General features: G+C 37.8%; 1 protein-coding gene across 16 annotated transcripts in view; it reads right to left on the bottom strand.

The window, feature by feature from the left end:
- Window positions 1-9,170: 9,170 nt before the first annotated feature.
- Window positions 9,171-17,153, bottom strand: part of EPN1 (epsin 1) — a 533,434-nt gene continuing 525,451 nt past the window's right edge. For all 16 annotated transcript variants that reach the window (XM_078654885.1, XM_078654881.1, XM_078654889.1 and 13 more), the window contains one exon: window positions 9,171-15,473. In XM_078654885.1, coding sequence (XP_078511011.1) covers window positions 15,106-15,473 — 368 coding nt within the window. In that variant the 3' untranslated portion in view covers window positions 9,171-15,105. The remainder of the gene's footprint in view (window positions 15,474-17,153) is intronic.

Below are 17,153 nucleotides of genomic sequence, written 5' to 3'. Positions count from 1 at the left end.
TGAATATCAGCAAGCAGAAGCAGGCACAAAGGGGCGAGAAACACATTTAAATCCCATTAACGTTGCCAGTGCAAATACTGTACAGCAGCAAGCAAAAAAAAAAAAAAAAAAAAAAAAGGTGGTGCGAAAACGCAATCAGTAGGGACACATGCATCATCACGCAATTGCGCTCCACTTCCCAGGACTGGCTGTTAAATAAAAAAATAATTTATTTTAGTGCAAAAGCACAAAATAAAAACACAAAAGAACAACCTAATGGAAAAAAGTCGATTCCTATAAGTGAGTCAGTCAAAAGGATAGTTTAGCCTACGCAAAGTCTGTTAGGCCAGACCTAAAAAGTAGTTCCCTGAACTTAACAGTTGAAGGCAACAAGTCACAAAATCAAAAGGATGGTAAAGAAGCAGTGTTCTACGAGAGGAAAAAACACAAGACGAGGAAGAACGACAATGAATAAAAGCAGGCAAATAACAGACAAGAAAGGTAACCAACAATGGTTGCCATGGGATGACGTGAGATGACTGGAAGTATTGATGTTTTACACAAACGGCCTTTTTAAAAACGTACAGGTAAAGTAGTCTGTAATGAAGACCTAAAAAAATAAAATGTAAACAAATCACCCACAAAAACAGTGCTGCTGACAATCATGGAAACAACCCCAAAGCCAATTAATAGGCAGGAACAGAGCAACGAAATAGGTGTGGAAACTGGTGGCACAAAAAAGGAGTGTAGGTCACTGACTTAACATTTGTGATGGAAGTATTGAAATTCTTTTAAGGTCAAAGTGTTCTTTTTAGACAAAGCTTTTTTTTGCATGCATAGGCATTTCCCACCTAGTTGGGAAAAGGGTGAACATGACAACAGATTACAAAATATTCACATTAATACTGACATGGCGATTAAGTCAGATAACACTCTGATTGCTATAATTTTTCATATTGCAGTTTATACTGTCCGGACATGGAGAGAGTACTGAATTTAATCTATACATCAGAGTTGTAGGGCTAAACCATTACTGATTTAGCATTTTATACAGTTCAGAAAAATATGTATTTATTAAAAGTAAAAACGCTAACATAAAACAATTTGACCCAAATGGGTTAGGAATATTTTCAGATACAGTCTTAAGTATTTCTACAAATTTAAGTATCTGTAAAAAGTAGGGTGGAAAGAAGGGAGATCAAATGTATATATACAGATTATCCTTCATTTTAATAGTGAACTGAATGATGAACTAGAGGATAAAAACGGAGAAGTTACACATTGGAAACTTACATCTTCTTTCCCATTCAGAGGAGTAATGTTTCTTGTTTTTGGTCTACCCTTTTGTAAGTTGGTTTACATTACTTCACATTTCAACTAATCATATTCTGGTTCTAACTTTTTAGTGCTAAATCTAACCCCCTAGAATTCGAGCCTTAACCTCTTTCAGGTAATACAATCTTTGTTCACTTTGAGTTTTAGCATGCTATGCGGAGCGTTGTTTATCTGACGGAGCTTTATGAAAAAGCAACAGAAACCGGAATTCAAAAAGTACAGACCAATGTTTGAATTAGACCAACTATTGGTCACACACATAACATAAATACATTCTTAATGCTATGGATTTAATATCAACACCGAACAGGAAAATACTTTAAACAAGATGCTTTACAAAAGCAATTGGGCAATATGAACCGAAGGGTGCCTGTTTGGGGGATATAAGAAGCTAGAGATCGTAGCAAATTCGATTCCTTGTGTAGTCGAACTATTACATGATTTATTAAATAGGTCAACAGTATCCAGGGGCAATACAGAAATGTATTACAAATTTCTCACAGTATTTAAAGTGATGGGCAAGTGTGAATAATGATACTCTTAACATTTGACTGCAAACTTTTGAGAGGCAGCTATATCTCTGCTGCTATCTGAAATTCTATATAACAAGTTCTATAATGAAGAATACCATGTACATTTTTTACAAAGTGAAATGGAAAAAAAAGCTTCTTAACCAGAACAAGGTATGAATCTTGAAAATTGTAGACGGATTCACATTAAGGAACTCAAACAATATCACAGGTAAGGAAACAAGGGTAAATACGTTGCAAGGCATAAGGACAGACTAAACAGGCTGAAAATACCGTAGTACATGGATCCACAGTTCTCTTCAGGATGATCTCTATAGGATGTTAATAACTTTGGACAGCGAATGGAATTTGCACAACATACATAGAACGTAGCAAGAATCTCCTATACGTTTTCTTTTAAAATCCTGCCATTCACATCATTGACAAATCCGATATAACTCATCTTAATCAGTAGCAGAAAGGAATAATTTCTTTGCTTGCCTTAGCCTCCAAGGACCTGATTATGTCCATCTGTGCTATGGGTATGGCCAACTCTAACCAATGACCATGTTTGGGATAAATGCATTGTTTAGGCATGGAAAACGCATGAAACATTTCCTCATACCTAAGAGTTTCTTTTGTACAGTGGCATCAGCAAAACTACTATGACTTTTGTTCATTAAGCAAGGATAGACATGTAAATTCCAAATAATTTAATACATTTAGCATGCCTCCCAGTTAGAGGTAAACCATCACGATGGCCACCCCTCTAAACACAGATGAAATTTTCATTTTAACAAAAGTATTTTAGGGGAGCTCGGCAGTGGAGTAAATAATCTGAATTCAGCAATCTCTAAACAACATTTGTTGACAATGAGTGCAATGAGTTGACAATGAGAACAGAATGAAAGACTAGACTAAAAATGAAATGTGAATCTTCAGTGAGTAGCTTAAATAGGGGAAATTCAAAAGTTTTAGTTTTAAATACATAACTATGTTCACTATCCGAAATAAAGTTTGAGTCTTGCGTCAGTCTCTGAAGAGAACTATGCAAGATTCTGTCTGTTCCTGACAAATATTTAGGTGCGCCAGTGAAGGTTGAGCACTAAAATTATATGTAGACTTCAGTGCACTGTATTCATTTCGTCCAGATTAAAAACACTTCTATAACATTACAAGCTACTAGATCCAAGACTGAAAAAGAATATGTAAATTCAGTTTTATTTAACATAAAACCAAAGATAACTGATAACCCATACCAGTGGGTTTATGGGTAAAACTGTATTGCACAAATAAAACCAATTTGAGAATAAAAACGTTAAAATACATGAAAGCAAAAATGCTTGGATACCCGTGCATTTTCCCACCAAAATACACTAACTTAATTGCCCTGTTTTCCATTTTTTATCTTCTAAAAGTTCCAATTTAATATTTGATTGTTGTGTAGAAAAGCTCACCCTCCAAATTATGAGCATGAATAAGAAAAGTCACCCTAATGGTGGACATATAAGAAAATAACTGTCCATCAAACTTCAAAATTATGACATAAAATTGCCTCAATCCCTGTTACAATTTTCTTAACAATAGTGGTTAACATCAAACCCAGCTCAGCCAAGTAAAAATTTTTGAAAAGCACAAGCTACGCGGCAGTACACATTTCCCTTTGACCCATACACTATTTTCAAAGTTTTCATCAAACAGTCGGCCTAAGTGTGACTTTTAAAGGTGCAATTTGGGCAGTACATCCACGAGCAAACAACGTCAACTTTAGGGTACCAACTGACCTCTTAAAACATTATATCAAAGTAATGCTTTATTAAAAGGCTGATTCTGGTCATTTCAATATTCCAACAATCCAAACATGCAGCTATGCTCTTAGTAACACTGTAAGAAACACAAAAGGTTTAGTGTTGGATTTGTTCTAATGCAATAACTTGAGCAGAAGATGCAGATGAACGGCCAAGGCTGGATGAAGAGTTACTGGTGAGCTCTGTAAAAAGTGGAGAAGGAAGCAATCCAAAAGAGAACAAATCCAAAGTAGAGTTAGTATAATTGATGGAAACACAAAACTGAAAGAAGTCTTTCAGAAGTGAAAAGTTACCTGGAGTGGTCCATTTTTCAGGCGAGTTAAATGCTATAATATACCTTAACAGTCTGATATTAGAGTTGTTCAATGTGGTGTAATGTTCTGATTATTTACTAGCCATAACATATGATTTCACTGTCAATGGTTCCATCTATTGTTTAAAATACTGTTAAATCCGCTCTCATCTCTTAAAAACCAACTGCTAAATGTTTTCTCATTGCATGGTAATCCAATAAAATGTTCCCCAAACGGCAAACATCGAAGTAACCACTTCTTTCCTGTCACATATTGGAGTTCGTTTCTGTAGTGGAAGGGATATATGCTACAATTCTCAGTACTTGTATTTATTAACTTCCTGGGTCGATATCCCAACACACACACACACCAGGAAAAGGTTTCCTGCTTACTTGGGCAAACATCTATTATTCAACCACAACATATGAATGCCACAGGTTCTTAGGACTTGCATGATGCCCAGCCTGACAGTTGAGAACTTCGGTGATAACATACGCTGAAGACCACCCTTGAAACCTACATGATGTTTATGCACATCATCACATAAATCAGTCTTCTGAGAAAGTAGCAAGCAACAGAATATTTTCAGATTGTAAGAGAGAAAGCTGTTCTGAAAAGGAAAGAGGATATGCAGGTGTTACTCTGCCACTAGGGGGAGCGGATGGGCACACAGACAGTGGTTCCTAAGTGACGTTCATTATTTTTGCCAGTATTTGGAACATTTTGTCATGGAGATATAAGTATGGAAATTACCAGCCCAGAGGATTTTGAGCAATCGAATAGCAAGGAAACGAGTGATATACAGGACAATAGCAAATTGATTTCTGGTTAAATAAAAGGATCCAGTCTAAACGGAATATAATGCAAGTTATAATTGTTTAAACATTACCAGCACCAAGTAAACCATCTGCCCGACTGGAATCACCTTGCATTTTTAGATCGGAATTTAAGTAATGTACAGCACAGCATCCAGACAAATACACTAAACCACAGAACATAATGCACACATCTTGGTATACTGCAATAAAGTTGGTTGCATGTTAGTGCTGATTCCCAGTTGTGCAACAACACAATGAAGAACAACTTCCACACGTCTCAGCCAGATGGTAATGTACGCAACTTGTGCCTGATGAAGCAATTAAGATATCAGTAAAATGGATGGAAACATGTTTGCCAGATGACCTCTAGTTTTGGTATATTTCTCCAGGTTTGATATTAATTTCAATCAATGTTTGTTTTTGCAGCTGTCCACCATTCACATCATGTGTGTGCAAACACAGAAAAGGCATGAAACAATGTTGAACATTGGTGAAGGAACAGCATCAGAAAAATCAAGATGAAGATACAGCATTACACACTAATGTTCAGCAAAAGCTTACACCAAAGAAAAGTTTAAAACATGGGAAGAGAATCGTATTTATATAGCAATGTACTGGCTGACTGGCCTATCGAGTGAACAGAGTGAGTGTGTTTACGCAAGAGCACACATATTAAAATGGGGAATAAATAGAAAGCTCCTTTGAATGTTCTGTGTAAAAGAATCAGTAGGCTCTCAAACTGAAGCATTAAAGGAAATTTGCCAGCCTGATTCTGGTCATGTAAGGTAAAAACAAATATAAGATTATGTATAATCAGGAATGTTGATTGCTACCACCAAGCTGCAAAACCAAAGTTAAGACATGCTTGACATTCCTTTCTGGTTGACGGAATACAGATTATACAACTCACTTCATGAGATTAGGAAATCCAATTCAGCACAAAACGTATTTGGAGCACAATTATGTTATGGCAGTTCATGGTAATCAAATGCTAATGGTAAAGACAACTATGAAGATGAGATTTCACAATTAGGAACTAAAACATGCTTTTGAAGAGTTCACATTTATGAAGGGAAAAGCTATTTTTGCGGCCTTTGACACGGTCAGTCACCAGGTCTTAATCCAACGTCTCGATAACATCGGAGTGAAAGAGAGGGCGTTAAACTGGCTCTCGTCCTTTCTCTCCCGACGCTCCTTTCAAGTATGGGAAGGTGAAAGTCGCTCCCCCTCCATCCCCCTCCAGTGTGGTGTGCCACAGGGCTCATCCCTAAGCCCCACGTTGTTCAACGTGTATATGGCCCCACTGGAGGAACTGGTGTCACCCTTTGGAATCTCTATAGTTAGCTACGCCGACGACACACAGCTGGTGGTAACACTCTCCCACCCCAAGCTAGAGCCCTCCAATCTCCACGACTGCCTCTCCAACGTACATCAGTGGATGAGTGACTCTGCCCTGAAATTAAACGGCTCCAAAACAGAAATCCTACTCTTAGGGCATAACGCCATGAACCTCCCCCCTAACATCTGGCCCGCCTGCATGGGTGAACCCCCCACCCCCAAGACGGAGGTCAAGAGTCTCGGAGTATGGCTGGAGACCGATCTCACCTTCAGGGCACAGGCAAGAAAGACGGCCGGCGTTTGCTACGGACTACTTAGATCGTGCAGGAAGGTACTTCCTCTACTGCCTTTCCAGTCGCGTCTTCTGCTGATCCAAGGCCTAATCTTATCCAGGCTGGATTACAGCAACGCCATTTACCTGGGGTCTCCAGAATCCACTCTCCAAACCCTGCAAAAAGCCCAAAATGCCGCAGCCCGACTCCTAACGAACACCCCGGCCAGAACCTCTGCCAAGCCCGCACTGAGGATGTTGCATTGGCTCCCTATTAGGGAAAGGGTAACTTTCAAGGCCCTCTGTCTGGCCCACAAAATACTGCACAATACTGGCCCCCCAATTCTTAATAATTGGATCACACCTTATAGACCCACGAGAGCGCTTCGTTCCGAACATGGAAACTTCATCACGATCCCCAAGGTGAAGAAGGCCCGGATAGGTGGCCGTCGCTTTTCGGTCAATACGGGTAAAAAATGGAACACACTCCCCCTGAGCCTCAGAACAGAACCAAACCTCCTACGGTTCAGGAAGGCCCTCAAAACCCTTCTCTTCCCCTGAGCCAGTATCACTCCCGACTTTCTCCTCCTTTGTGAGTAAGAGGTTCAGCGCTGGGATACCCTCCGGGTGACTACGCGCTCTAGAAAACTCCTAAATAAATAAAATAAATAAATTTTATTTCGTTATTTATTTTTCACATGTATTTTAATGACAATAGGGCAAGCTAGAGCTGTGACACCCAGCAGCCCCCCCGAATCTTAAAACCATGAAAACGGGTATGCTATACTAAACTCCATACAAAAACAAGTGTATCAAACTCATGCACCTTGTGCAGTAAAAAAACAGTTGCACAGAACCGAGGTGGACACAAATGAGGGAGAGTAGCAGCCTAAAAATGGACGCTTCAAAGAGCTACACCAAAGACCACTATTGTGTATGAACCAGGGGGTTAGTGATACACAAAGAGACTTGGGCTGTAACCGTTCAATCTTCTAAAGCAAGGTTCCAAATTTAGCTGACTGGATTAAGAATTCAGTCTGCTGACTGAAAACATTGCCACTCATGCTTTAAGGCATAGTTCAGAGTAGAATGAGACTGGGTAAGAATTATTCAAGGATCCTAATTCTGGTGGAAATCTATTTAGCAAACCTCATCCTTACCGCACAGAGCATTAGGAGAAAAAAAACTATTTCACCAAATAATAAAAGGTCCCAACTTAAATAGTGCATCACCCTTCCGTAATCAAATTTCAGGTGGGCTATGAGAGGCAGGTGTAATGGTTCTGGGCATGGATTCCTTGGGTTTAATTTGTGTCCTGTGCAATCACTATGTTTTATTTTATGGCAGGTTTTCTTTTCTTTCTACATAGGATATGTGGTGCGCTCTACACTTTAGCAAGGTTTTTAGTTTGATCGCTAAATTGTGAGCTGCAATTCTTCAAGTAATATACTTTAGCAGTGTAAAGAACTGATCGCGCTACAAAAGTACTGTATATTATCTTTTGAGATATTTGTTATCTGAATATACTGTCAGAAAATAAAATAGGCCATCTGTTTAATTGTCCTTTCAGGGATTACCCTCATTTATTTGGCAATTGCATGTTTCCATTCACATATTAAACCTAGTAAAGATGAGAACTCTTTTTTACAGCGTGGATGCAATCAAGATACCACAGTACCCAAGACAAAGTGTTGCAAGAGTAGATATAATAATTTTAAGCTTTTGGGGGAGGACAGGGTTTTCTGGATGGGAAATCATTATTTCTACGAAAATACATGTCACAACTAAGCTGAACAACCGCGCGTGAACTGTAAAAAAATTTTAAAAAAAAGATGATTCACCTTTATTGTTGGAAAATGGGCAGGTTGGCATACTTCAACCACAGGAGGTGCTAAAAAAAACCATGAATCTTCAGCAACACTAGGTGATTATGGTGATTAACACGGACAAACTATTCTGTTTACGGTAGTACAAAGAATGTATTGAGAACCAATGTTTTGAAACCGAATACATACAGCCAAAGTTAATCTCCTGCGAAGTTACCCAAGATCTATGGGTAAACTTGAATGCAAGTGTCCCTTTTATGAATGCTCGTTCAAATAAATTTTCACAAAACATCCCACACCAGCTAATTTTCAAAGCTAGGTGTGGGCTTGACACTGAGAAATCATGAACTTTGTAAAAGCAAACAAACTGTCAGTGGGGGGCTAGAATTTCAGTCACAAGGCATGTCCATCATTCCAGGTGAGTGGCAGCTCGCTTTGTAACCTCCTGCACAGCATCTCTTTAAGCAGTCAGTACAGATCTGTAGGAGAGCCACTGGGAATTCCAGAGTGGGGAAATACAATTTGTCCTGAATTTTCTGTTTAGTGTCAAGGCGGTTTATTTTTTCTTAAGTAAGTGACCAAGGTGAAATAGGTATAAACACAGCAAAATTACCAATGGGATTTCGTTAACGAAACACCTTTTACATTTAATGATTTTAAAGTATACAAATGATGAAGGGGTGACTTTCCTCAGAGCTGTTTAAGAAGATCTCAAACAAAGGTGTACCGATAAAATTACGGATTCTCTAGTCCTCCTGCTTCAGAATATTTTGGGCTAATCAGAGGTTTCTGAAGATAATAAATATATGCTCTTGAGATTATGGGTCATGACAGTGTGCTACATATCATAATCAACACTCTTCTTTTACAGGCAGTAATCCAACTGCCATAAGGGCAATATAAAGACTCAGGTTTGACATGACACTCAATATCTTCTCAATCGTACTTCATCATGTGTATTCTGTATTCCTAATGTCACAACGCACCATCACGTGAATTTTGTATTTCTTTATCACAAGCAGTGATTGTCACATTTTTAATTTTTTTAAAAACATCGCTTATCCAACAGATTTTGTTCACACTTCTAATGTAGACAATGCATTAACCTGAATAACCAGGTTTACAAAATTGCAATTAACAGATCACCAACATCACAGGTACTGGAAGCATTACTGATCCCCACATTCGTACTGTACCAGTAAAATCTGTGTACCGTTGTGAGCAATTAATGTATTTCAACATTTAAAACCACGTGGAACAAAATTTAAATTGATAGCATAAATGGATCAATTTCCTGGTTATAAATGCTGTCTTCATATGCACCACAGAGAGCGTGAATAATTTCTAAAAAATAAACTATTCAGGAAGTTTAAATATCAATACTGAAAATGTGCCCAACAACCCAATAGCAAATTTAAAAAAGAGCAATGGGTATTGTTTAATATTGTATGGCAGAAGAGGGAAACTGTAAACCTGTGTATAATTTAGTGACTATATTTGGAAAATCTAAGTATGTAAAAATAGTTCATAATGCCTTTCACATAAAACATGGCTCGACACAGCAATTAGGAGTTTGCGGATATTCCTTTAAGAAGTATGTTCATGCAACATGACAGTTCAGTATTTCTGCACTATTTTTTGTAATAGTGACAGGGATATGGTTATACACATGGACACTTGGGAGGCCTAACAAACTGAAAATACAGACTAAGAGTCGAAGGAAATTAGCGGCCAATGACAGGAGTTGTTTAAGAAGAACTCAATGCTGGTAGCTGTGCACCTATATATCATGGTCCATTACGGTCAAGGCCTTGCTCATCAAAGACTAAGAATAACCACAAAGGTGATTTTACAAAGATAATTAACACAGAAAAGCCAATTTCCACATAAAATGCTTCAAATGTTCTTTTTGACTGAAAAACTGAAAATGGTACTTGTACACACAGGCAGAGATCTGGTCTGTATTAAACAACTGAATTTATATTTCAATCCAATCCAGATATTATTAAAAGTCAAAGTTGTTGAAGAAACTCATTTTAAGTCACTAGACTTCATTATTAATACACAGATCCATCAAACTCGCCACAGACCTGAGATAATATGATTCCTGCTCTCATTTCACCCTAACCACCGATGAATTCTCCTAATTTTTACACTTGACACTAGGGACACAATCAGGCTGAATTAAACCATCCATTACCGTATTTTGTGAAGTTTCTTTTCTTCCCAATTTACCACTTACAATGGGTTGTCTTGCACAAAGCCAATGTCAGAAGCCTATCTAGTTTATTGTTTATACTGCTGCTTGGCCAGATGCCTAGATTTGTTACATGGTGTGACCAGATGTACTTATCACTGCCTAGACTTGACAGATGGCTTGAAAATCAAAAAGGCTATTTATGCATTTGCAGCAGTTCTGAATGATCATAAATGGGATCTGCTCAACATAGTCTGACCAAGCAGAAGCTTATCAATGGTTTTGAATCACCTGCTTTCCGCAAACAGTTCAACAGTTTGACCACATGTACATTGTGAAGCCAGGTATGCAGATATGGGGACAAAAGAGCACTACAGAAGCCTTGTGAACAATTAAGTCCCCCGAGAGCATGTGATTATTTTGATCCACTACACCCCTGACTTTTTTAGCACGATTTATTAAAATGGCTCCTATGGACTGCAGATTTTAAAAATAGTTTGTACAAACTCCATTAAGTGACTAATTACTGATACCCGCCTAGCTTTTAGTAAGAATACTAAGATGCATTTTACTACTTTTGAAAAATGTTTTTTTCTTGTTTGCATTATGTTGCCTAAAAAGTTGCTTTTTTTAGAATCTGGTTAAATAATTGCATTCCTACATTAATTCTTAAATAAACCGATTTGAGCAGCTATTGCATAAAAAATAGTTCAGACTGATATAGAACAGTAGTGGATTAGCGCTCTGATTACCAGTGTCATGAACACAAAGTAATGCTGATCTTAGTTAAAAATGCCTCTTTTGGCTACATACCTTCATTGAGAACTGGTATTTTGACTTGCAGTCGCTGGATGCTCTAACCATGTCTAAGCTGTAACATTTCAGAAGTTAGGTATTCAAAAGCTAGACACAACTCAAATCCAAAGGCTTGTAATAATGATTTACCAGCACTGGTGTCTATGGAATATTCTCATTTGAGGACCAATAACTATATATAATGAAAACGTCAAGGACCAGCTAATACTTACTGACTAAAAAGAAACCCATCCATCAGCTAGGACAGTTCTTCTTAATCTGTGGCCCTGGGGTCTCATGGCCTTTTCAGATGTTCCACAACTGCTTTACAAATTTAAATATTAAAATTAATCAAAGTTAATTAAGTATTTACAAATTAGGAAGCAACATTGAAAGTTTTCAAACTTTCAATATTGGATTGTGAATTACACAAAATATTCAAATATTTGAGCATTTGTTTGGTGTATACGTTTAGATTTTTTGCGTACTGTTTTGATGTCCAAATTATACAACTTCCAATAATGACCGGGTGGGGGTTCCTGAATTAAAGTAATGATTCAGTGGGAGTCCACAGAAGTCAAAAGGTTTAGAACCTCTGAGCTAGGATATAACACACCCACCAGCCATCTCACCTACCATGCAGAGCCCAGTTTAGAACTCTTATAGAGGCTTGGAAATGATGTAAGACTGCATGGTAAGGACAATGACCTAGTGGTCTACATATCAAGCATCACCCTAAGCTTTATAACAATTTGTTCTCCGTGTAGCTACCATTCAAATATCTAGATGTAAGATTGTATTCGGAGTGCTTCAGATGAAGCATTTCCTTTTGTAGAATACATGAGAAGTGGAAAACTAGCATTCTGGTAACATGTTAAAAGACTTTCATTAGAAGGAGAACATGGCAGGGACGCAAATGGTTGTTTTCTCTGACCACATTTATTAGTGCTAGCAGAGAATATGTAGAAGGAGAGAATAAAGCCTTTACCACATGCTTGGAAACCACTAAAATAAGAAGCTAAAGGGATACTGAATCGTTTTGCTTTGGGCTCTTATTCCTGCACTTCAGCTGTCCTCTAGTTCAAGCCAAAAAAGCAGCAATCTATCTCGTGGTGAAGACTATGCTAGTTCTTCTCAAACAGGGAGGATCTTTTGTAATTTTGCACTTTGTCATCACACACCACAGGTAAATGAGATTAACACGTGTAAGGCTGTTAATGAACTGCTAGTTCATTTTAAGGTTAAGCCAGATCTGCACTGCAACAAACTCCCAACATTTCCTTGCTAATAGAGTTCTATAGGTGTGGGCCTACTCATCAGAAAGGTATTTTGGCACTACTGTAGCTTTAGGAGTAAAATACACTGCTGGCACCCAAGAGCTTTTGGCATAGTTTTCAACTGGTGTCTGATAATCCTCTTTAGAGAGAACATTTTTATAATTCATGTCTTCAGTTGCAATTTTCTGAGCACAGGGCAACCCATTACAAAGAGTACTCTGAAAAAAATCCAGACAAGTAAGCTGTCCTATGTAAAGCTAGAGAGCTAGGATTGTTTAACGATTAGATGTTGATTTGTACAATAGTTGCCTGTTTAACAGGGAGATCATGTAAGAAGCAAGCACAGTCACCACAGAAAAGTTGGACCTACTCTGCATCACTCCCAGTGACCTGTGACCTCAATGTTTTAAAGTTCTCAGAAGCTACACACCGGAACAAAACGACAATACAAACATGCCTGACTACTGATTTAGCCACCAATGTCCCTAAGAATTAGAATTAACTCATCAACATCAGAAATATTCAAAATGCCACTATTCTAGAGTAGGAAGAAAAATTACAAAAAATAAAAGACAATTAGGTGGTGGAGAAAACTAAAAAGTCAACTAAGAAAATCAGTTCAAGTGAAAATGAGAATGAGTCAACAGATTTCAAAAATCATATTAGATGAGGGCACATGAGATTCAGACTCAAACTACACAGTGCAAGCGCAGTTAAGAGAACAATTGGCACCTTACTCCCTATAGCACAGATTTATTTATTACAATAGTAAACCGATAGCCTTATTTTACACTGGTTAATCCCTCAACCAAGCATGGGAATTTATGGGAGATCGAAAAGTATCACCTAGATTTTGCAGTTAAAAACAATGAGCTTTTCTCACAATTAAAATCTGAAAACTTTTAAAAACGTGCCAACAAAATCATGTTTGTTAGAATATAAATAAGAACTAGTTGGGTCTGAAAATGAGTACTGATCATTTAAAATAATGGAATGGAAAATATTGTCAGAAAATATGGTGCACTCTTTTGGGGTACTACCTAGCTGAACGACAACAGTAATCTTCCAGGATAATCATTTTATCCAACAACATTGTAGGTAAAAAAAAAAAACATTGAACAAGCAGCTAAACTCAAAGTAATACACAAGGGTTAGTATCAATCCACTGGGGTATAGCTGAAATGGACAATATATCACAAAGAACAGCAGTTTTGTATCAGGAATTTAAAAAATGTCATCTAGAATAATAATTTTGTTGGTGTGGTATGATCAACTAAAAATATATAACAATTGAGCCTTTTTTTTTTTTTTAAATCAGAAAGGTATGAATGACCATAAAGGGGTTATGACGTTTTAGGCTCCTCAGTGTGGTAGACAAAGATTTTTTAAACTAGACTTCCATCATATGCTTTCTAGGGAACATTTTCGAATGAACAATTATTTATGCTTTCTTACAAGGAGTTTTGTTTTTAGTAATTAACTCCTTTCACTCACCAGTAGACTGACATACATAGATATTTTTTAACGGGTCTTCAAAAAGGGCTGATGCCTTATTTCTATTCAACATCAGAGGTCAAATGTTTCCCTGGGCTTTAAATCTTCAATATTTGTTGTAATATCAAGATATTTAGTAGATCAATAAACTTCCTCACCGTAACTAGGACAGTGAAAATATGATCTCCAATCCAGCTGTGGAGATCATATGGCTATGAAGATGACCGCATCAAGGGGTAATAATGAATATAAAGCACAAGAAAAGTATCTTATAACTCAAAATGTGTTAATTTTAGGACAGGGGACAGGCACTGTAATGTTTATTACACCCCAAGCTAAAGTCACCTTTGCACAAACTCTTACCGAAAGTGAGCCCATTTGAGAAAAATGAGAGCAAAAACAGGACTTGAACCAACGTAATAAACCCAGAAGAACGCAATGTTGAATGTCGTGGCAGTTACTTGTGTGCATTAAACATCATTGATCCCGAAATTCAATAGGATTATTGGATTTATACTAGATAGAGCTCTACCTTACCATTGCATTTGACGTTATGTGGTATTTTAAACCTGTTTGCGCAGCACTCACATAAGAAACCCCAGCACACTAGTGTGACCATCCTATTTTCAAATGGATGTGTTGGCCAAACCTTAATCAAGTAGGAGATATTCTTGCTGAAGTTCTCCTTTCACACCCTCACAGCAGCCTGGATTCACGCATTTACACATCCTCCTGCAAATCATAAACCACCTCAAGAAACTGTATATTCTTTCTATCTCCGTTTAGCTCACCTCCATCTCAATGTGACAGCTAAACATGGATTTGTCCTGCTCGCCAAAGAATTGACAAGTCAGATGTACAAGCAACCCTTCTGACACTTTAAAGATAGGGAGTGGGGAGAAACGTTAGAATGAACAATTCCACTTCATGCCCTCCAGGATATAAACTCCAGCTCAATTTGTCTCTGGTACAGGCGGGTTTGGTCGATGTAGTGGTTGACTGGGGGAGACAAGGAATGGCTGTGAAGAAGATAGCTGGCATGTGCAGGAACAGGGAATTTTTCTGGCCTTTACAGCGGTTACTCCCCTCACTTTTGAGCACTCTCCCACTTTGTCCTCCTTTTCATCTCAAAATCCAACACCCTATCCTTCACATATAGAATTCATTATAGGAGGAATGGGTTAGTGCTGGTCACAGTTTGTGCTGACAAACTATTTGGGACCATTGGCTGTGTGACCATCTGTTGTGGTGGCATCATCGGCATTCCCATGGTAGCTACAGGTAAACCTGGCATTTGAGGGGCAGCACTCATCTGCTGCATACCAACTATGGGGGGCACAGATGCCAGAGACATTCCAGGAGCCATTGGGGACATGGACATCATAGGAGAGACTGAACTAAAAGGAATCGAGGCCGGAGCAGGGCTAACAGGCTGTCCAAGTGACATTACAGGACTGGCACGCAGTTGGTTTAAGGTGAGAGTTGTCTGCTGGGAAGGCTGAAACGGATTTGTTGCAGATGATGTAACTGCCCCTGGAAAGCAATAAAAAAGTGTATGAGAAGCAAATACAATGTAAGTAGAAAACAAAATGGAAACTAAATCAGTGATAATAAAAATTGCAATACCAATACAGCATAAAATCACATATTGAAGAAAAGCGAACAGTAAATTGCCAAGGTGGAAAAATAGTACGACGGTAGAAAGCTAGAATAAACTGTGAAAAAAGCAAGGATATCTTACATTTTAAATATACTTTACATTTAATCGCACTATTCTGTGCATTCAAAATTGTGTATACTTAGACATAATTCACTGGAGAACAGCATAACATGGCATTGAGGATCAGAACAGCTGTAGTGAGTGAAATTACAAATTGTGGCCAAGGGTCTTCTCTGCAAATTACAGCGTAGGGCAGGCCACTATAACAACTTTATATAGTCTAAGGAAAAATAAATGTATAAAGTATCAGATGCTGCTTTTGTGCTGTAGGACTATGTACTGACATCCTCTTTGAGATGAACCTCCCTGAATTAAGTTGAGAGATGAAAGTATGCTTCAGTACATCTATATTCCAGGAGTTGGTGTTTATTTTGTGGCACTCTCAATAGCAGTAAAAGTTACTGTTTCTTATGTAGCACTAAAACGTTTGGGCTATTGCTCAATCAAAAAAAAAAGTGTGCTTGAATGTAATCAGAACAAACATATTTTGGCATCTTACATAACAAATTCAATAATTTATTACATCTCATATTCTGGTAGCTCAATCTACAAGGTAACTTGAACTGGCAAAGTGTATCTTCCAACTCATACTGACAATGGTTGGCACCAGCAGGAATTGTTATTGTGAGTCTACAGTGATCTTCTTAATTCAATGTTTAACTCTTTCCTGTGGGTCACACATCCCGTGTGTCAAAGTAGACTTCTGAACAACAGTTAAAGATTTGAATTAACTGTTGCAGACAGAGCATTTTCCCAGTTATAGGTGTGATATGGTCTACGGAGTACAAACTATGGCACTCGCTCTTGAAATTTGAGTTTACTGAAATTGTTCTTAATTGTCCAATGGAGAATTACATAGTGAAATGTTCTGTACCACTCTTGAAAAAAAGACCGGCTTCTCAGAGTACTTTTCGATGGCATCTGGGTGGCAAAAGTATAGCATTTACCCGTTTGTGTAATATATTTTTGAATTCAAGAACACTCCCACAGATTTAACTTGTTCTTTTGGGAAAATATCAAAAGTGTCAAGTCAAAGAACTTAGTGTTTGGCTTGTATGTGTTTTCAGGACATACTCAGTCTCTAGTAAAAGAATCTCTGTTTTGGACTCAGATCCAGCCATTTTGTCATCTATCTATTTGTTCAGTAATCTCTGCATCCTTAGTAGAAAAACAATTTGCGTATCATTAGAAAAACTGTGAAAAAACACTTCTAAAGATCATGTAGTGGTTTTTTACTGACAAAAAAAGGAAGGCAACAAATTTGAGCCCACTCAGAAGTCAGTTTGCGTGTTTATTTGAAAATAAAATGTGCTAAATTATCTACCAACAATCTCATATCCATCAGCCTTTGCAACAGAATTTGGTGCCCTAATGTGTTGGAAAAAGCCTAGGAGTACTAAGAGCAACAGATTACCTTTATCCAAATAAATATTGCTAAAGAAGTTTTCAAACAGTTGAGCATAACTGTGCATTGTTTTAAACATTAGTCTATT

The sequence above is a fragment of the Lissotriton helveticus genome, chromosome 7 (assembly GCF_964261635.1).
Source record: "Lissotriton helveticus chromosome 7, aLisHel1.1, whole genome shotgun sequence".
In the NCBI taxonomy this organism is placed as follows: Eukaryota; Metazoa; Chordata; class Amphibia; order Caudata; family Salamandridae; genus Lissotriton; species Lissotriton helveticus.
This window is presented reverse-complemented; position numbering and strand designations above follow the sequence as displayed.